A 21,235-nucleotide genomic window follows, 5' to 3' on the forward strand; every position below is an offset into this window, starting at 1 on the left:
TGTCGCAGCAAAGCTGTCGCGAGCAAGGAAGGGGGGGGGGGAGGAGCCTCCTCCTCGCCGGGATCGTCGCCGAAGCCGGAAATTCAAGGGGGTGAGTTGAAATTCAAGGGGGTGAGTTGAAATTCAAGGGGGTGAGTTGAAATTCAAGGGGGTGAGATGAAATTCAAGGGGATGAGTTGAAATTCAAGGGGGTGAGTTGAAATTCAAGGGGGTGAGTTGAAATTCAAGGGGGTGAGATGAAATTCAAGGGGGTGAGATGAAATTCAAGGGGGTGAGATGAAATTCAAGGGGGTGAGATGAAATTCAAGGGGGTGAGATGAAATTCAAGGGGGTGAGTTGAAATTCAAGGGGGTGAGATGAAATTCAAGGGGGTGAGATGAAATTCAAGGGGGTGAGATGAAATTCAAGGGGGTGAGATGAAATTCAAGGGGGTGAGTTGAAATTCAAGGGGGTGAGATGAAATTCAAGGGGGTGAGATGAAATTCAAGGGGGTGAGATGAAATTCAAGGGGGTGAGATGAAATTCAAGGGGGTGAGATGAAATTCAAGGGGGTGAGATGAAATTCAAGGGGGTGAGATGAAATTCAAGGGGGTGAGATGAAATTCAAGGGGGTGAGATGAAATTCAAGGGGGTGAGTTGAAATTCAAGGGGTGAGTTGAAATTCAAGGGGATGAGTTGAAATTCAAGGGGGTGAGATGAAATTCAAGGGGGTGAGATGAAATTCAAGGGGGTGAGATGAAATTCAAGGGGGTGAGTTGAAATTCAAGGGGTGAGTTGAAATTCAAGGGGATGAGTTGAAATTCAAGGGGGTGAGATGAAATTCAAGGGGGTGAGTTGAAATTCAAGGGGGTGAGATGAAATTCAAGGGGGTGAGATGAAATTCAAGGGGGTGAGATGAAATTCAAGGGGGTGAGATGAAATTCAAGGGGGTGAGTTGAAATTCAAGGGGGGTGAGATGAAATTCAAGGGGTGAGTTGAAATTCAAGGGGGTGAGTTGAAATTCAAGGTGAGCCGGAAATTCCAGGGGGTGAGTTGAAATTCAAGGGAGTGAGATGAAATTCAAGGGGGTGAGATGAAATTCAAGGGGGTGAGTTGAAATTCAAGGGGGTGAGTTGAAATTCAAGGGGGTGAGATGAAATTCAAGGGGGTGAGATGAAATTCAAGGGGGTGAGTTGAAATTCAAGGGGGTGATTTGAAATTCAAGGGGGTGAGATGAAATTCAAGGGGGTGAGTTGAAATTCAAGGGGTGAGTTGAAATTCAAGGGGGTGAGTTGAAATTCAAGGGGGTGAGATGAAATTCAAGGGGGTGAGATGAAATTCAAGGGGGTGAGTTGAAATTCAAGGGGGTGATTTGAAATTCAAGGGGGTGAGATGAAATTCAAGGGGGTGAGATGAAATTCAAGGGGTGAGTTGAAATTCAAGGGGGTGAGATGAAATTCAAGGGGGTGAGATGAAATTCAAGGGGGTGAGTTGAAATTCAAGGGGGTGAGATGAAATTCAAGGGGTGAGTTGAAATTCAAGGGGGTGAGATGAAATTCAAGGGGGGTGAGTTGAAATTCAAGGGGGTGAGTTGAAATTCAAGGGGGTGAGATGAAATTCAAGGGGGTGAGTTGAAATTCAAGGGGGTGAGTTGACATTCAAGGGGGTGAGATGAAATTCAAGGGGGTGAGATGAAATTCAAGGGGGTGAGATGAAATTCAAGGGGGTGAGTTGAAATTCAAGGGGGTGAGTTGACATTCAAGGGGGTGAGATGAAATTCAAGGGGGTGAGATGAAATTCAAGGGGGTGAGATGAAATTCAAGGGGATGAGATGAAATTCAAGGGGGTGAGATGAAATTCAAGGGGGTGAGTTGAAATTCAAGGGGGTGAGATGAAATTCAAGGGAGTGAGTTGAAATTCAAGGGGGTGAGTTGAAATTCAAGGGGGTGAGTTGAAATTCAAGGGGGTGAGTTGAAATTCAAGGGGGTGAGATGAAATTCAAGGTGGTGAGTTGAAATTCAAGGGGGTGAGTTGAAATTCAAGGGGGTGAGATGAAATTCAAGTGAGTGAGATGAAATTCAAGGGGATGAGATTAAATTCAAGAGGGTGAGATGAAATTCAAGGGGGTGAGATGAAATTCAAGGGGTGAGTTGAAATTCAAGGGGGTGAGTTGAAATTCAAGGGGTGAGTTGAAATTCAAGGGATGAGATTAAATTCAAGGGGTTGAGATGAAATTCAAGGGGGTGAGATGAAATTCAAGGGGTGAGTTGAAATTCAAGGGGGTGAGATGAAATTCAAGGGCGTGAGTTGAAATTCAAGGGGGTGAGATGAAATTCAAGGGGGTGAGTTGAAATTCAAGGGGGTGAGTTGAAATTCAAGGGGGTGAGTTGAAATTCAAGGGGGTGAGATGAAATTCAAGGGGGTGAGTTGAAATTCAAGGGGGTGAGATGAAATTCAAGGGCGTGAGTTGAAATTGGGAGGGTGGGGTAAGACGGAATTCGGACGTAAGCCAGAATTCTGGGTGCGCCGGGATTTGGGGGTGAGCCGGAATTTGAGGATAAGCCGGAATTTTGGGATAAATCGGAATTCGAGAGTGAGCCGGATTTCGGGGGTAAGCCGGAATTTGAGGGTAAACTGGAATTCGGGGGTAAGTAGGAATTTTAGGGAAAGGGGCCGTCCATAAATGACGTCACACACCTAGGGGGCGGGGGGAGGGGGTTCAGACATTTATGACGATGTGTGACGAGGGGGGGGGGGGTTGAGAAATGTGACGTCACATCAAAATGCGCAACATTGAATACATATAAACAATATAATTGTCATAACAGTAATTTTGATAAATTTTCATTATTAACTATTTGATTATTTCAATTTACTAAGGTCACCTTTTATTTATTCCATGAAGGAGCATTTTGCTTCTCCATGGGAGAATGGAGAAGCATAAATTTTGTAAAAATGTTTAATGATTGTCATTAAACATTTAGATTTTAATAATTCTACCAGGGCTTTTCAGTCTGTGGAATGAATGTGATTGTTATAATTGTACTCTCCATTTAGCTTCGTTCTACTACAAAGTTTCAAGTATTTTTTACATAGTTATAATTACTTTAATATTTTATAATTATGAGAGAATTTCAATATAATATTCTGAACATCTGCAGTTTTAGTTAGACGTTGAATATTTTCAAGTGAATTTTATGCTCAATTTCAGCTTTCCAATGCCTCCTTTTTAATACGCAGGGGTCGTCGCCTAAGCCGGAAATTCAAGGGGATGAGCCGGAAATCAAGGGGGTGAGATGAAATTCAAGGGGGTGAGATGAAATTCAAGGGGGTGAGTTGAAATTCAAGGGAGTGAGATGAAATTCAAGGGGGTGAGATGAAATTCAAGGGGGTGAGCCGGAAATTCCAGGGGGTGAGTTGAAATTCAAGGGAGTGAGATGAAATTCAAGGGGGTGAGATGAAATTCAAGGGGGTGAGTTGAAATTCAAGGGGTGAGATGAAATTCAAGGGGGTGAGATGAAATTCAAGGGGGTGAGATGAAATTCAAGGGGGTGAGATGAAATTCAAGGGGGTGAGATGAAATTCAAGGGGGTGAGCCGGAAATTAAGGGGGTGAGTTGAAATGCAAGGTGATGAGTTGAAATTCAAGGGGGTGAGTTGAAATTGGGGGGGGGGGGGGTGAGTTGAAATTGGGGGAGTGAGCCGGAATTCAAGTGGGTGAGTTGAAATTCAAGGGGTTGAGTTGAAATTCAAGGGGGTGAGTTGACATTGGGGGGTGAGCCGGAATTCAAGTGGGTGAGTTGAAATTCAAGGGGTTGAGTTGAAATTCAAGGGGGTGAGTTGACATTGGGGGAGTGAGCCGGAATTCAAGGGGATGAGTTGAAATGTATCTGTTTGTATCTCTTTGTATTTCTGTGTATCTCTGGGTCTATGAGTTTACTATATGGTCCATATTTCATGTTATATGGCCACAATCACACTTGTGTGGCTTGTCTTTTAGTTCCAATTCATTGAGATGTGCACATCGATTGGCATGTGTGTCTATGTGTCTCCGTGTCTGTGTTTTGTCTCTCTCTCAAATTTAGCAATCTTTGGAAGAACGTAATCAACCAGGTAGGGTATTGACTGTTATGTTAGCCGACTCTCTGTGTTGTATTGCATTGTATTTCTAAGTTCACGAGGTTTGTTTTCTCTTTCATTCGTACCTGATGATGATTGCTTGTGTTGCAATCGAAACGTCGTATGCTATTATTTAGTTTATTTTTCTTTCTACGTGACTTTACCAAAATAACCAAAGAGTAATTCGTGCAGTCACGAAGGCTCCAAATCACATAATTACAATAATGCATTTTTCTGCACCCTTCCCTGCTGCCTGCTACGTATTCCTTCTGCCTATAACATCTATTACACAAGGTGGTCACGATCCAGGCACTATCCATGCTCAAGATCTGATGAGACTGGTTGCATCCCGGGTGATTTGGCCATAGGGAGACGGCAATTGAAGGTGAACCGGACATGAAGTGGGACAAAGTGCAGGTTGGAGTATTTTTTAATAGCTGAACTCCATAACGAATTCAACGCTTTATTACTTTTCATCATACACAAAGTTCACCACAAGTACAAAACAAACATAGGAGCCAATTCATATAAATACGAACGTAACAATAACATCCAAAATGCTGACAATGTATAATAGCGTGACAAAGAAGCATGAAGTGACCCATGTTTAGAATGACATTGACAGAAAGAGGAAAACAAGTATAGGAGGGCATCGGTTACTGACACAATTTAAACTGTTAAAAGTGGGTTTTTTTTGCTGTGGTTTTCACACCTGATGATGATTGCTTGTGTTGCAATCAAAACGTCGTGATAATTTCATAGTTTTATTTGTATTACTTCCCTTCTACGTGGTGACTTTACCGAAAGAACTAAGAATATGAATCCCTGCAGTCACGAAAGCTTTAAATCGAAATGTTAAAAGTGTCTTTGGACAGGACAAGTTGCTAAAAGGGATGATGGCCGTAGGTCAAGAAAAATGACGCAGTGGCAGCCAAGGAACGGAACGCATCTGGCCTGACGGCACTGGAAATACCCTTATAGTTATGCATTGCTCTTCTAGGAGCACAACAAGCCACAGACTTTTGCCATTTCGTTGAGACATCAATTTGTGGCCAGGTCGCTTCTGAAAAATAGCGATACGTCTCAGTGGGCCTTACCTGGTAAAATTAAAAGTAAATGACACTTGTGCCTGCACCAAGTACCAGGCCTGGTGGTGCATGGCGGTAAACCAGCACCATGGAGGCAAGGCTGGTGGATGGATACAATAAAATGTGGATTTATATATTTTAATTACCTCCCCCTAACTTCCGGTGTCACACCACAAGGCTGCCCGCGTTTGATCAGCGCCCACGAATGAACGAGAAAACCGCCGTTGAGCAAGTCAGCACCAGTGGGACGTCACATCACGAGGACCTGCTTTTCCGAAGTGAATGGTTTTGCCGCTGCTTCCAGCGCCGCCCGGAAATCCCGGAACGGAACCTCGGAACACGCCGGGGCGGTCAGCTTTCCCGAGCGAGCCAGGCAGCACAGCTCGGCCAGCATTCGCTTGTACGCCGAGCCATCTGACCACACGCATAAGCATCATCACCACCCGCCTCTTGATATTGCAACATACCATTCAATTGCAGCGTGTGCTAAAAACAGCGTTGGCAGATATTTGGTTTTTTTGGAGGGGGGGTGCTCTAATTGTCTTCATGGAAATAACAGGATTTACTAATAAAACAAATGTATCAGAGCACAGCACCCCTGAATGTATCCCGGTATTTCTCGCACACACTGCGCTGTCTCCTAAAAACACAACCTATCATTGCTATGCTCAGATTTTTATTGTACGTATGCTGAACCACTTTCACACTGTACATAGCCAACGGTGCTAATTTGGTTAGCATGCTCGATTCACAACTGGAAGAGGTTGGGGGTTGACTCCAGCAATCAATCATCCATGGTCTATCGAGAAACCACTTTATGAGACGTTAGCAATAGTCGTCTCTATGATTGGAATGGTTCCCCACCATGAGGATCTTGGAATTTCCACCACCGACTCCTCAGCAGTGTCAGTGAAAAACAACACTGGCCCAGTGCACACTTAAGAGCATGCAAAGCAGAGTACGAGTTCCCACGATGGCTTGTGGTCTAAACGTATTCGATGTTGCTCTGCGTTTCTGGACACAAACGTAACTCGAGACTGATATAAAACATTAACTAATTTGATCAATAGTCTATGGCGACTCTTGGAATCTCCTATTTGACTTCATTTTACGACGAGCTTTTTATGGTTTTGCAGGTTTAAAGAAATTATTTAAGTATGAGAAAACCAGTGGCAGGAGAATCTCCATCCATAGAGGAGATAAAGACCAACAACAGGCTACAGCCCCTCCTGGGTAAAGGCCTTCCTACGTAGTGCTGGTTATGGGGGTTGTTTCATCCTACTTCACCACGCTGGTCAGTGCAGGTTGATAAAAGACCATGCCCTTGACTGGTTCAGACATCACTTGCCACTGATATTAGCCGTGGCAAGAAACTGAACTCGGGTTGTTGGATTTTATAGCAGTGTGTGGGACCCTACTGTCCAGGGCGGACATAGCACCCAAAACTCCCAACGATGAATCTGCAAAGCACCACTGCCTGTTCTTGTGGTTGGGAATCTCACACACACAAACACACAATGTTCATGGCCAACGGTGACTACCAAGCGAGATAGAACTGTGACAACATGCCCAGCCTCGCCGCCACCGAAGGATTAAAGTGGCTTGTGTGTTCACGTTTGGCACGTGTACGGTAATAACGCGACGCCACCCTCAGATCACCTTTCTCTCATTCGCCTCACCATGAGAATTAAGCCTCTTCCATCGAGTCACCGAGAACCCCACAATCTTTATGTCATTGAAGATGAGCGCGCTCTGTAGACCAAAACAACAAAAGAAAACGGGAGTTAAAGAGGAACTTCTTCGGCGAGGTCAGAGGAAACCCCTTCACAGTTACTCAATCCTATTTGCAAATTCAATCCCTCTTATCCGCACATTCTTATCCTTGATAATGTGAAGACCTAAGATGTATTTGCCAGGAAGCTCCTCTTATTTGTGAAAATTCACAAAAGGTAATGTGTGTATATTGAACTTCATTCGCACCGTACGTAGCCAACCATTCTACTCGGAGGTGCGGGGTAATATGTAATACAAAATCGGAGGTAATATATGTACAAGTGATGCAGTTTAGCGTAGCGGTGTGGTGGTGTAATATTCTCGACACCCCATGTGGTCTAGAGTGAGGGTGTGCTGTAGGAAGGCACGATTCTAGTTATCAGTGGTGGGGTGGTATGGTCAGAAACGTGTTTTGTTGTTATGCGAAGTTTAATATACAGTTGGTTATCCTGTGATATATAGGAATGTAGTTCATGCAATTTGCTATGTACAGGTATCCCTCGATTTACGAAAGGGATGCGTTCTTAAAAAAACGCACGTAAAATGAATGTTCGTAAATCACAGTAGCTTTTCCCATTCATTTCATACGAAAAAACTAGGGATGTGTTTTGGACAGTCATTCCTACTCAACTCCCAACCTAAAAACATACACGGATGTAACCTTTCACGAACCAAAAATAATTATCAAGAACATAAATATTAAAGCGGTGGAACAATAATGAATGCACAACAAAAATAATTAACCTTTTCAGGCCACTCGCCAAAAGATCTGCATGCTGGAATGACTGGAAAGGTGATGTGGAGGTGTTACTGCTACACTGAGGGGATACCGTGACTCCCAGGGTGCTTCTTGTTTAGATGATGTCATAGTGCCTGCCGTGTGAAATTCAGTTCCCGCGGATATTCGATTTCGTTAATCAACAAGTGTTTGTAATTTGGCAATTGCGTTAACGCGAAATTTCGTAAACCGAACGTTCGTAAATCGAGGTGATACCTGTAATTTATAAACTAAACACGGTTTCGTGTTTGGACGAGCAGGGCAGCGACACAGGGGTTTTCTGTGGCATTACTGCTGCTTTCGCGATAGGCCCGGCCACCTAGCCCACGGCGCTGTACCCATCTCCTGCATGCCACTTGCGGCCTGGGGCCCCAGCTCTCAATCATCGCAGGCACCACTGGGAGATTGACGAGGACAGACGAAGCGCGCGCACGCAACCAACACCGCCAGGACCATCATTACATATTAATGGTGAAAGGAAATGAGCCGGAAAAGGTAACCGTGTCAGCAGTGTCAATCTTATCGGGAGCCTGGAGGGTTGATGCCCTCGTAATAATCATTATTTTTCCAGGAAAGTGATGTTGATTTGGACTTTTTCACGAGGGTCCTGCATTCGCTTTTATTTTTAAGATGTTTTCAGTCAATTGATGAGTGTTTGTACAAGTGGGAGGAAACTGGAGCACCCAGAGGAAAAAAAACACGTGTACGAGGGGGCAACACCCGTATCTCCATACAGCTGGAAACTGATGGACGCGCTGTAATGCCTTCTCCTGAACGCAAACATCATGTTTACGTTCCGCCAATCCTCGCCTACCAGTGTTGGATTACAGGCATGCATAGCCATCACCGCCAAGCTATTATGAACGCGAATAATCTCCCAATGTGCCCCCCCCCCCCCATTGAGAGGCAGTTACTTGGGATGGCTGGGGAGGCATTCAAGTTAACTACTATTTAAACTATTTTTATTTTACCACTGAGCTATATAGCTCTTATTCGGAAGCGATCTGGCCACAAATGATAGCTCAACAAAGTGGCTTATCATGTGGACGTTTATAGCGACCAAATAGTCTAAAACGCGTGTTTCTAAAGTTCAACAAGTCATCATTGCCAGTGTGTAGCCAATGCCACCACACCTTGCCCTTTGCTTCCATGTATTCTTACACGCATAATCAGAGGAATGACACGTCATCCACAAGGAGATACTTTTTGCCGCTCGCTTCACCGAGATTGTCATTCGAATCCTCGATAAAATTATTCAGCGATCACGTCAAAATTGACTAGTGATTCCACCAATGAAGGTCAAGAGGTCATCATCATAGCCAGTGCCGCTGATGCCACCACACCTCGCCATTACCACCTTCCTTCTGCTAGATCCCTCAGCTTTTATACAGTCAACACCTGATCCACAAGGTGTGCTCTCACGTGTGTATGTTGATCTTCTTTCGCACTAAGTAACCAGCCGTGCTATTCAGAGATGCGCATCTCATGTACAGGTAGTCCTCTACTTACGATGGAGATGCGTTACGACGACCCCATCGTAAGTCAAAAATATGATGGCCTAGCCTACCCAGGAGTCTTAAAGAATGGTGATAATTTAGCAAAACAGAGCAATTTACAGTACCGTACTGTATTATCTATATACTGTATGTATTTATTAATTACAATACTGTATTGCACAGTAAAATGTAAAGTAAAAAAACAAGGTAAATTCTTAGCCTACCTATATGAACTGCAATTTAATAGAACGTTTTTTCAGGAATCAATCCTATCTGCTATAAAAACTTTGAACATGCTTTTGAAACACAAAAAACACGGAAACAAATACACGTGCTAACACCGAGGACAACTTAACTCCGTCGACCGCTGGGTGAGAGTGAGGGATCACCACACAAGGCGGGAGACGCGTACATCCCGGCAGCGTCCCAACGTACAGTATCGTACCTCGTACGCCGCTGCGTTTGCCTGCCGCGCGAAATGTAAAATATTTTACAATTTTGTCGTATCGCCATCGCAAGATCGAAATATCGTAAGTCGGACCATCGTAACTCGGGGACTATCCGTAATCTTACATTGAGGGTGCATATGGGTGCCACCCTCATGTTAGGTGGTAGGTACTCCCCACTCATTGTGTCCGTCTACTGCCACTGAGTTAGTCTACTAGGAGTTGGCCAAGTTGCATGCCAAGAATGCTGCTGGTGGTACGCGAGGGCGGTGCTCTTGCCGTGGGGATGATGACGGGCTGCATCGACATTCCGCCGTAGGTCACCATAGTCCCGTGCCGCCTGTGGGTTCAAAGCACAGTTGGGGGGGTCGAAAAAGTCTACCGATCAGACTTAGGCTGGGTTTACGCACGGTTAGTGAACGGCACGTGCCTTACGTTAGGTAAAACAAGTTCGCACCACTGCAGTAGGGCTTCGAAACATGCTGGGATCCCGTGGTAGACCACGTGGTGTCTATATCCTCTCTAGCCTGGGTCGAGTTTAGGCCTACGCTCGGCCCAAACTGCGAACACACATGACGTCACTTCAATTTCAAGGTCCTCCGCAGAGATTATAAGCCCATTTTACGTAAATGTTATGAAGCTGCAACAACACACAAACACATTTATTTCTGAGCAATACAGTCAAATTATCATGATGAATTATAATATCAATATAGGTCACACAAATGTTTTAACAGTTTGACTCATTTAAAATATAAACATTGCCTATAAATTGACTAGACCCAGGCCTCAAGCACCTTCCATTCCCCTCCAACAAACTTCCAATGAACTCACAAGTTTGACATTGACAACGTCCAAGGAATTATTTTATTTTCTTGTGACCTCAACTTGTTATGATCATACAGCCATGGAAATGCCCTCTTTTCTGCTATTAATCTCTCGCCGCATTCCACGAGCGACATTTAATCTATGACGGCTGATTGAAATTTAACAAAGTCGCCCCCTTTGTGCCACTCCAACCCTGACTGGCTGCCGCTTCATGTAGCAATCGGTAAAGTTCGAGCGAGTGAACTTCGCTACGCATCAACACTGACGACGATTCCTGTCATATTGAGAACAATCGTTCAACATCTTTTCAGAAGATTAATTCTAACTCTTAACATTACCTGCTGGCTCAGCATTCACGAACGTCCAAGCTGACTGGAATGACAGAACTGATGCGAACGCTTTCATTGGACGCAAAGAAAGGGTCTGAATGTAAAAACGTTCACAGCTATTGTAAAAAAAAAAAAAAGTGAATTCGCTCTGAGCCATCTGCACTCACTCGAGGTTGCGAAGGAGCTCCATGGCACTCTGTCCTCCCACGCAGTTCAACGCCAGTCGCGGTTTGCAGAGCATCTGCTCGGAAACAAAAATCAGCATGAGTGTCTTGTGTAAAGTGAATACAGCCGACGATTAACACAATTGCGTATGTTTATTACGAGCAGGGGCACACGACTGGGAGCATAGTGCAGTACAAGGGATGTGTCTGCACTCCTGCCTCTGCTGCCCATGTTGCCGTGTCAGTCTACATTAATAACACCTGTGTTTATGCATGCGTGGGGAGGCCCTCATCCAGCAGCAGATTAACAAAGAGGGATGTAGCAACTCAAAAGGAAGGCCCACCACCACCACCTTCTGAATGCAACTATGGAAGAGCATTAAACGCTGGTCCATCTGTAATAATACAAACAATAATTAAACTCATGTACTTGCTATGCACCACAGTGGCGAGATGTTAACTACCTCGTCTGGTATTCAGGAGGTTGTGAGTTCTACCCTGACCCTGATCCCTGTATATTTGAAGTTTGCGTGTTTTCCCCGTGGTCGTGTAGGATTTTCTCTGGGTCCTCCGGTTTTCCCCTCCACATTTACAATCAACATGCATTTAGAGTATTTGGCTGCTATACATTTCCACATGATAAACCACTTGTTGGGCCATCATTTGTGGTCCAGGTCGGTTCTGAAAAAGAGCTATAAATGTCCACGTGATAAGCCGCTTTGTTGAGCTATCATTTGTGGCCAGGTGAAAAAGAGCTGTATAGCTCAGTAGGCATTACCTGGTAAAATAAAAAAAATTGTTAAGTTTAGTTTATGCAGGAAGGCCCATGCGTGTGACCCAGAGCTGTGAACTGGTGGACAGTGCAGATTTGTGAAACTCCCCAACCTGCTGGGTCGTAAGGTGGCCAGGCAATGAAAGTACAGCAAGTAGATTAATTAACCCATCTGCACACACCTATGAGTAGTATTCCCTTGTGTGCATTGGTTTTCTCAGCTTCCACAGGTGAAGGTCTGTTGTTATTTATTTATCTTGCTGGGGAATAATTTCTCAATTGGAAATGTGCTTCAATCTGCACAGTGATGGTGGGAAAGCACACTATTCATCTGTGCAAACTGCATTAACAAAAGCGCTTGGCCTCGCCAGCTGCGTCTAAATTTTATCCTAGACCATAGCCGAGTTCGAAGAAAAACTGATGAAGCCGCTTGAGTGACTGTTTGAATGTTTCATGACTGCCTCAGCCAGTTTGTTAACACTTGATCGTATTCTACGTACATTTCTCCATTACCTCTACTTGCCTAATGTAGTCACTTCCTCTCGTAAAGTTTTATCAAAAAAAATAAGTCTTTTTATTTTAAGTGCAAGGTTACCTTTTAGCATTGCCTCATTGTAACATTTTGATTTATCGTCAATTTTAGTCTACGTTCGATACATTTAAATGCTTTAAATTCATTGTGCTCTTCAGCTGTTCCTGATGTGAACCAGGCCGCCCTTGCAAGAGAGGCGATGCTGCTTCATGCGTCTCCATGGGTTTATTTAATCTCCAGGTTAAATAAAGGATACCAAATTCCACATTCCGAAAACATGTTCGGTGATGCTGTATTGGCGTTTATCCATGACCACAAATAATAAAAAATTAAAATCACATTTATCAATAAAACTGTGGTCTTAAAAGGAAAAATATATAATAGTCACCATTTCGGGCAATGGCCCTTCTTAATAGCACACAGTGAGGCCGGAGAAAGTGAATCAGCATTGGGGACCACTTTTTTGTCTCAATTCTCATCAGGCCCCATGGTGTAAAATACAGTCTCCAAACCTTCACCATTATATCTCTCTCGCCTCTATAATTTTGTGCTATGAATAAGGGTCGTTGCCCAAAACATTGGCAATTATAGATTTTTTTTATTTGAAGGCCACGGTGTTATTGACGAACGTGTTGAACCAAACAACGGCACCTTCAGCACCTCCCTGACGTCTGGCCTTCGAAGCTCCACCTCACTGAACACAAAGTCTCCGCCCAGGGCCTTCAGCTTTGCCACCAGCTTGGGCAGCTCCGGCCTGAAACAATAAACGCAGCACACAGATTTCGGTCAAAATTGGACTTTCAAATAACTTCGGTATAGGGCGGGACACATTAACACATGCCTCAGCGTTGTCCAACGATAATAAGAAAGATAGCTATGGCTCACCCTTACGATGCTTGTGCGAGATCTGTGCCTGCTCTCTTCTCACTAGCACAGTGATGCCAAAGCAGACACAGTGGAGTTCGATTGCTCACGGCGATGGATAAATATATTGTTCCCGGGTCATTTAGAAGTGGCAGGCCTAATGACATGAAGTCACGGGCTGTATCAAACCAGCAGGCCACAGGTTCCCCAGCCCTGGGTGACATGAGTTCAAATCTCGGTTAAAGGATGACTCAATCCAGCATCCCACACCTTCGATTAGCACGGTTGGCTACATACGGTGCGAAAGAGGATCAACATACATACACGCATACACCGAATGTCAAAACCAGTCTAGAGTTTCATTGGTTGTGAAGCAATGCTGCTAAAATGATACACTCCCAGAAGGCCATGTGGCTGATGGAATGCGTAAGAAATAATAAAAAAATATTTTACGTGGAGAGAAGGATATGTGAATATTTTTTGACGATAACAAAAATAAAATAAAAACTTTAATACGAATAATATTGGTCATGAAAGTCTAACATGTTCAGGTGAAAATTGCATTGTGTGCGTATATATTTTGTTACTTTTAACCACGGACCGTTTCACGCCAAGCACGAATAGATTTCGGTAGACAAATAAGACGGGCCTTAAACACTGCTGTAATGGTGGGCAGACGACAGTGCCAACATTGCAGTGTGTGCGGAGGACACGGGCGTGCGTGGGCACCTGTCTCGGACGATGTTGATGCTCACGAGCCCCAGGGACGCCGCGATCTGGATGACGGCCTGGCCCACTGCGCTATTCGCTCCGTTCTGAATGACCGTGTCACCTGCGTGAAGTGCCAGATCGCCAAGCAGTCAAAACCAAGCAGGAGGATTTCTCCACAACTCTGGCCGTCTCCTCGATGATGCTAGTTGTAATTGCCGGCGAAACGTCGTACTCAAATTGAAAATATTGTGGATTTACCCTCCAACACACCGGTGTGCTGAACTGGTAACTAATTGGCACGTTTTGTTTACGTGGCAAAACTTAGTAATTGGTTGTGTCGGGTGGGGGCACGTTAAACGGCACATTAATACTTAGGCGATCCACCCCAAAAAACCTTTATGGCTAATATTGGTCACGACAGCATATGTGCTAAACTAACGACCAACTAAATGCACTGCAGTGCCAAACACAAATACGATGCACAAATAGAAGCCCTTGAATCGTGATGATACGTCGAATCGTAGAAGGGGCGGGGAGAGGTGGGGGTTAAATCCTTGCAATCACGAGCAGGCGCGTGGCTTGTGCGGCCAAAGTGTGGCAGACATGGAAGTGCCGGTCTTGCCTGGGCTCAGCATCGTAAAGTCGTGGAGCATGCGGTAGGCGCTCGCAGGGTTCATGCCGATGGTGGCGGCGCTCAGCAGGGGCAGCTCAGGCGGCACGCGCAGGAGGGCGGCCTCCGGGCACACGGCCCTCGTCCTCCATGTGCCTTTCCCGAGTGTCACCGCCACGGACGCACGGACAGGATGGAAAAACCAGTGGCACCCACTTGCCGGTCAAATAAAATCCTCGACGTTCTGACGACCATGATAGCGGCACTTCAGCATTGGGCTTTTGCCATTTGTATGTATGTTGAACTTCTTTCACACCGTACGTAGCCAGCCGTACTAGTTGGATGTGCGAAAAATCCACACGACCACAGGGAGAACATGCAAACTCCAAATATACAAGCGTCGGGGTCGGGATCAAACCCACCATTTAACTACCACGCGAGGTAGTGAACATCTCGCCACCTTGCCCCCCAAATGTAATCCCGATTGTGGTATTGTTGTCGTGCCATGAGACAAAGAATCCATTCGTAACTCTCGCAGAGCACTGCGCCCATTTGTGTTAGAGAACGGCCTGTGGAAGTGGATACCACAGAACTACCTGAGATTCCATAAAATGACCTCCGATCCACACAGTAGGGGAAAATACTTTGCCACCCACCCTGCCACTGATAGATAGATTTGTTTGGTTATAACAGGACAAATTGCAGACCTACTGGCACTAGCAGAAAACAGGATTTTGCAGATGGATCTACTCTAAATGTCACGTGAAAACTAATTAATTTACAACGAGGGACATGTATTTGCCAGATATGTACAGCTCTTAGGGTTTCCCCACAGCATGCGAGTTGGGTTGTGAGGGATACATAAATAAAGAAATACAGCACGATATATTTTGCTGCACTAATCTCTTCTGCCCACCACGTAGCCCCACATCAGCCTATAACAAGCTGTCATGCATGGGTGGTCATGCAGTTAAGCACTATCGGGCACAATCTGGGTTATTTGGTAACAGGCGGCACTAAAAACTGAGCTTAAACAATGAATGGACTGAATGTTCCCTGTTGAATTTCATCATTATAAGCATGGCCGTGTCTGTTATTTAATCGGTGCCGTAAATCGTGCGGTGAAATGACGCCCAGTCGACTTGTACTCACCGAAGCCAGAGTCACATGGCAGGACCCAGTCGCCCAGTTTTAGGGTCGTGACCTTTGACCCAACTTCCTCCACCTGCCCCACACCCTCATTCCCCCCCACTGCAGGTAGGGGCGGCTGTACCACGTATTTACCTGTCCAATACAAACACACACCATGACCATTTTGTAAAACTATGCACCACAACAAGCCTTTCTTAAACCTACTGAAACACACAGTCAAACTCATGGCTAGAGTGACATGAACCACAACGAAAGATTACTCATCTGATTATCAAGTTAATTTCCAATTTTGTGTCAATTCATTGATGGACAAAGGTCTGCTAACACCATGTTAGTCGTCAGGTTGTTTGACCATACTTCACCACACAGGTCATGGCCGGGAATCAAACGCAAGTCACTGAGATTATGGTGTAGTGCGCTAACCACTGTGCCACCGCTCCATCCCACTAATGAATAGATAACTGATTTAAAACAGTTAAAAGAAAAATCAGATGTAATTTTATACTTTTGTAATGTATCTCTCAGAGACACCGTCTTATCTTCCGTATATTTATTATGAATAAAGTCCACTGACAACTCAACGAGCAACTGCGAGTGACTCTGGCGAGTGACTCTGTACACTGGAGAAGTTAAGACAACTCTATTCAGAGACAACATAGCTTCTGGCCTCAAGACAACTCGCAGACGATAGAGAAGACGATGATTCCCCACACCAACAGCCACCAGCTCTGACTCGCAGCCGGCTCTTAAGCCTCGCCCGGTCCGGCCACGCCCATATTCTCGAATCCTCCTCGCCGCACCTGCTCTTGTCAATCATCGCTCTAATTACACTTCCCCCGCCACTGGATCCCGTGCTCCCCCTCACGTGACCCTGCCAACGTTTGCCTCATCAATCATTAGCACGTCCATTAGTAGCCATGGTCCCGGGGAACCATACTGTCCCACTATCGCTCCGCACTGTCTTTACACCTTTAAGCAAAGGGTAAAAAAATGTACAGTATATACAGATAAATGGCGCACGAAACATACAGCTGATTGATGCCTCTGCAGAGTGCTCGACTCTTTGCGTGTTAAAATTTTAATCGAGTTGACCTATCATGTTGCTCAAATGTGGGGGGAAAAACCGGAGGACCCAGAGGAAAAATCCACATGACCACGGGGAGAACATGCAAACTCCTAATAAACATGCATCGTCAGGGTCAGGATCGAACCCACAAAGCCACGACAAGTCTGCCCTTTGCTCCTGGAAGTCACGTTTTGCGTGACGCGGGGCTTTGTCGACTGCTCTAGCAGCAGCAGCCGCCACTGCCGCTGCTCACCCTGCACCATGTTGATGTCGCCCGGGTTGATGGGAGCCGCGAGCATCCGAACCCGTACCTCTCCCTCGCCAACCGGGGGCAGGGTCCGCTCCTCTAACCTGGCACAAGCGAACACAGCGGGCAACGTGAGGACAGGACATGTAGGGTGCCCAGGTGATGCACGGGCGGCTCATAAGGGGAATGTCGGTAGCACCGCGCCAGCACTGCTGAGACCCTAGGTATGAATCTGGAGTTTTAGCTGCCCGCGGTGGCGAGATGTTAACACCCTCGCCTGGTATGCATGAGGTTGTGGGTTCGATCTCGATCCTGACACCTGTATATTTGGAGTTTGCGTGTTCTCTCTCAATGTGGTCATATGGATTTTTTTCCGGTTTCCTTTGGGGTTTTCCCTCCATATTTTATAAACATTCGCTTCGAGTATTCGGCTCCTATACATTTCCACATAAGCCACTTCGTTGGGCTATCATTTGTGGCCAGGTTACTTCTGAAAAAAGAGCTATATAGCTCAGTGGGCCTTACCTGATAAAATAAATAAAACCTTATCGTTTCGTTATCTACCCGCTGTATCAAACAAATAGCCAAGATCTATCCACTACCGAAGTAAGGCCCCCCCCCCAACAAAAGCCATTGGAGTTGCTCACGGTCTCGCGATGCAACAATCCATCGAGCTCCTACACACAAGCCAATGTCACAGCTCAACCTAACGGTGGCTGTCCTCTCAAGCGGCAATGAGACGCAACGAGACGGACCGAGAGAATCAATCTGAAGGGCCATACCGGAGCACGTGCTGTGGCTCCCCGTGAGCCTCGTAGACCAGGCAGGAGGCCGTGCAGGCCCCACGGGGGTGGGCCCTCGGACAGGGCAGCCCCGGGGCACGAGGGGCAGCGTGCCTCACCCATAGGCGGATGGCTCCACCCAGTACTAGCACGTGGGTCACACGCATATACAGTCCAGGTCAATAACGTGGTAATTTTAAGTGGGCAGCAGATGGCAGCGCAACACAATGCATAATTGTGCTGTACTTAAGTACAGCAGTCCATTACAGGAATGACCACCGTGGTAGTGTATTGTAGTTTGTGTGTAAAACTCATTTCGCACCGTACATAGCCAACCGTGCAAATCGGAGGTGCGGAGGAAGGACAACAAAACTAAACACAAAAATACATTCTAAAGAAATTAGTTCCCAATGGAGTAGAGTGTATAGTAGTGTAGTGTATAATATTGTAGTATATCGTAGTGTAGTATGTAGCCGTGTCGTGTATGGTGTACTGGATAGTAGTGGTGTGTATAATAGTTTGTATGTTGAACTTCTTTCTCGCTGTACGTAGCCAACCGTGCTAATTGTGAAGTATGGTCAAATAACCTCCAGTAGTAGATTGAACTATGTGGCGGAAGTCGCGGGTCACGCTCACGCGCAGCTCCGGATATTTTGATTTCCACCGAGGTCATCCTTGAGTTATATACGCGATGTGAAAGAGTTACACAGAATCAGAATATATATTTTACACTGGAGGAATCCGATGAGCTGTAAAGCTCTTTTTTCACAGATGTATAGGAGAGGCACAGGAGAGGCACGTGTGAAACGCGTGGCACACGGGTACGGCGCTTTATAAACCATATTCCAGTACGGCACATGAAGCAAGCTGGTGCAATGGGTGGAGCGGTGGCGCAGTGGTGAGCGCACTTAGATATGAACCCGGTCAACAAGATTTCGGTTCGCACCACGGCCAACATCTGTGGCGAGTGATACGTACCTGTCCCTTATCAGACCAATTCAAACCTTATTGGTCACCCCATGCCCTTATAAATCTCAACGTTCATCCTATACAAAGTTACATCACAAGGGAGAAACGCAAACAAATAGACAAAACATATGTTGCCCGTATTGAAACGGGTTGTACTTCGTATGAACCTGAAAACTCAATTTCCCTGTACAAGAACACGGGTAAACCCCCCCAAAAAACCCTGTATTATGGACAGAGGTATGTGTGATATCCGAACCCGCACTCACGAACCCGCACTGACCGACCGGCCACCCCATGCACTGCAAGAACAACCACGAACCACCAACCCCTGCCCGCACTCAAACACCACTGTGGTGGGAACACGTGCGACTCACGGAGCGCCATGCGGAACACACGTGCTGCCACGAGGGAGCGTTCGCGCACTACAACTCCCCCCACATTCGTCACGTACGGGGTTGCGTTCATGAACTGCAACGCGCGAGGTAGGAGCGGTGCTTTCACCATAAAGGCATCATAAATACATGACACACGATGATAAAAAATGTAAATTTGTAACGAGCCGACCGGCAAAAAGTTTTTTCTCTGACTCTCGTAGATAAAGAACGACTCAGAGGCAGAATCGGAATATTTATCCCTGGAGGAATCCCGATGAGCTATAAAGCTCTTTTTTCACAGATTTCCAGTAGGGTCACGGGGTCACAACGCTACAACAATACAAAAAAAACACGACAGTGGTGCAAAGTATATCAAAGGTAAACAAATAACCTTCAAACTATGCAAATAAAAGTTGTTTTACTTACTAGGTAAAACCCACTGAGCTATTAGCTAATTTGTTAAAGAGTAATGTATTAATAGAATAAGTTAGACTCCTCTTAAAAAAAAAACTTTTAGAAACTGAGGCAGATACTCAAGAAACTGAAAGTGAACACCAAGAAAGGGCTACACTAACATTTGATTCCTACACAGGAAGTCTACTTTCAGAGAATATGTTTTTTTTTAATTATTCTAGGATGGTGACAGCACGAAACTAGAAGGGAGGTTCAGGTGGTGAGTTAGCGGTGAAGTACACTGTTGAGGAATTGGTTGAGGTGGTAGGTAGAAGGGGGGGAATAGAGGGAGATGAGGGAGGGATATTAAGAGGGATTGAGGAATCGGGGAGGAACGAACATGAGAAAAAAGGGGCGTCAAATGGATAGGAAAGAGAGCAAAACGGAAAGAGTAGAGCGAGGGCAAGCGACTAGCAGTGGGATGCAGGGTTTAGTGAGAGGCAAGATAGATTGAGACAGGAAAGGGACAGATGGGAATAAGAAGAGCGATGGTGAGAGAGAGAAACGGGGAGATTATGTGGGCGCCGAGATGTTAACTCCGTCGCCTAATATACAGAAGGTCGTTAGGTTCGATCCTGACCCTGACGCCTGTATATTTGGAGTTTCCGTTCCTCTCTCTCCTCGTGGCCGCGTGGATTTTCTCCGAGTCCTCCGGTTTTTCTTCCACATTTACAATAAACACGCGTTTAGAGTATTTGGCTGCAATAGATTTCCACATGATAAGCCACTTCGTTGAGCCATCATGTGTGGACAGGTCACTTCTGAAAAACAGCTCCATAGCTTAGTGGGCCTTACCTGGTGAAATAAAGGTTTAATGTAAGTAACAATAGATGTGCAAACATCTATTGTTAGATGTTGTCCCTTTATGAGAAGCGACAGATGCATGACGGAGATGCTGCACGTCAGTGTTTCTCGACCTTTTTCATTTTACAGCACCCAACCAATGAATCACTTTGGGCCCTGCACCCAGCAGTGGATTGGTCATGACCGATGATGACATGGATGTGCGCAACATTGCGTGTGTAACGGCTCTTAACATTGAGGTGCTTGCGAAGCGCTGCTATCGCGTGCACTCTTTGCGTTACGAATCACTTACAATTATGCTAATAGTGTACTTAATTGTGGTATTTTCAGTCTAGATTTGACGTTTTCGTGACCGCAGGGATCCATACTCTTAGGTATTAAAAAAAATTAATCACGACGTTTCGGGCGCAACACAAGCGTCCGTCATCGGGTGAGACAACGACAGCAAGAAAAACAATTGCTGAAGTCGTAATTAAAATTTAATTATATCTTTTTTATACCAACGTTACATTACCGAAAGAACCAAAGAGTAAAATTTTGATTTGAAGCTTTCGTGACTGCAGGGATTCATATTCTTGGTTCTTTCAGTAAAGTCACGTAGAAGGGAAACAATAAAATAATACAAATATAAAACAATAATACTCTACCGAAAGAACCAAGAATATAACCAGAGAGTATTTTCAGCTTATTCATATTCTTAGCTCTTTCGGTAAAGTCACGTTGAAGGGAAACAATTAAATAATAAAATATATATAAAACAATACAAATTCTCACGACGTTTCGACCATAACACAAACGGTCGTCATCAGGTGTGTCGGTTTGCATTTATTTATTTATTTTTAAAACGGTGTATTTATTTCTAAAAAAACGTCAGCGCCACGCGCAGCGATTTGGCAGTTT

At 45.2% G+C, this 21,235-nt stretch overlaps 1 protein-coding gene and 1 long non-coding RNA gene across 6 annotated transcripts; one reads left to right on the plus strand and one right to left on the minus strand.

Moving 5' to 3' along the window:
• The first annotated feature begins 1 nt into the window (after window position 1).
• On the plus strand, window positions 2-5,780 carry LOC116938976 (uncharacterized). Its single transcript, XR_004402354.2, has 3 exons — window positions 2-91; window positions 3,220-3,270; window positions 5,363-5,780. It is a non-coding gene; the product is annotated as an uncharacterized LOC116938976 (long non-coding RNA).
• On the minus strand, window positions 4,510-19,186 carry MECR (mitochondrial trans-2-enoyl-CoA reductase). Of its 5 annotated transcripts, none has more exons than XM_076061128.1 (11): window positions 19,079-19,186; window positions 17,736-17,880; window positions 16,960-17,057; window positions 15,641-15,772; window positions 14,501-14,644; window positions 13,897-13,999; window positions 12,964-13,057; window positions 11,003-11,076; window positions 9,958-10,018; window positions 6,865-6,937; window positions 4,510-5,599 (listed from the first exon to the last, which is right to left on the minus strand). In XM_076061128.1, the coding sequence occupies exons 1-11, from the start codon at window positions 19,167-19,169 to the stop codon at window positions 5,436-5,438; spliced, it is 1,179 nt and encodes a 392-aa protein (XP_075917243.1). In that variant the 5' UTR covers window positions 19,170-19,186; the 3' UTR covers window positions 4,510-5,435. The 5 variants fall into 5 exon arrangements, with proteins under 5 accessions (XP_075917243.1, XP_032802651.2, XP_032802650.1 ...); XM_032946760.2 differs by having other exon boundaries at window positions 12,955-13,057; XM_032946759.2 differs by lacking the exon at window positions 19,079-19,186 and adding an exon at window positions 18,985-19,054 and having other exon boundaries at window positions 12,955-13,057.
• Between the last annotated feature and the right edge of the window lie 2,049 nt (window positions 19,187-21,235).

Source organism: Petromyzon marinus, chromosome 5 (genome assembly GCF_048934315.1).
Source record: "Petromyzon marinus isolate PM22_M1 ecotype Great Lakes invasive population chromosome 5, UKy_Petmar_22M1.pri1.0, whole genome shotgun sequence".
NCBI classification, from domain to species: Eukaryota; Metazoa; Chordata; class Hyperoartia; order Petromyzontiformes; family Petromyzontidae; genus Petromyzon; species Petromyzon marinus.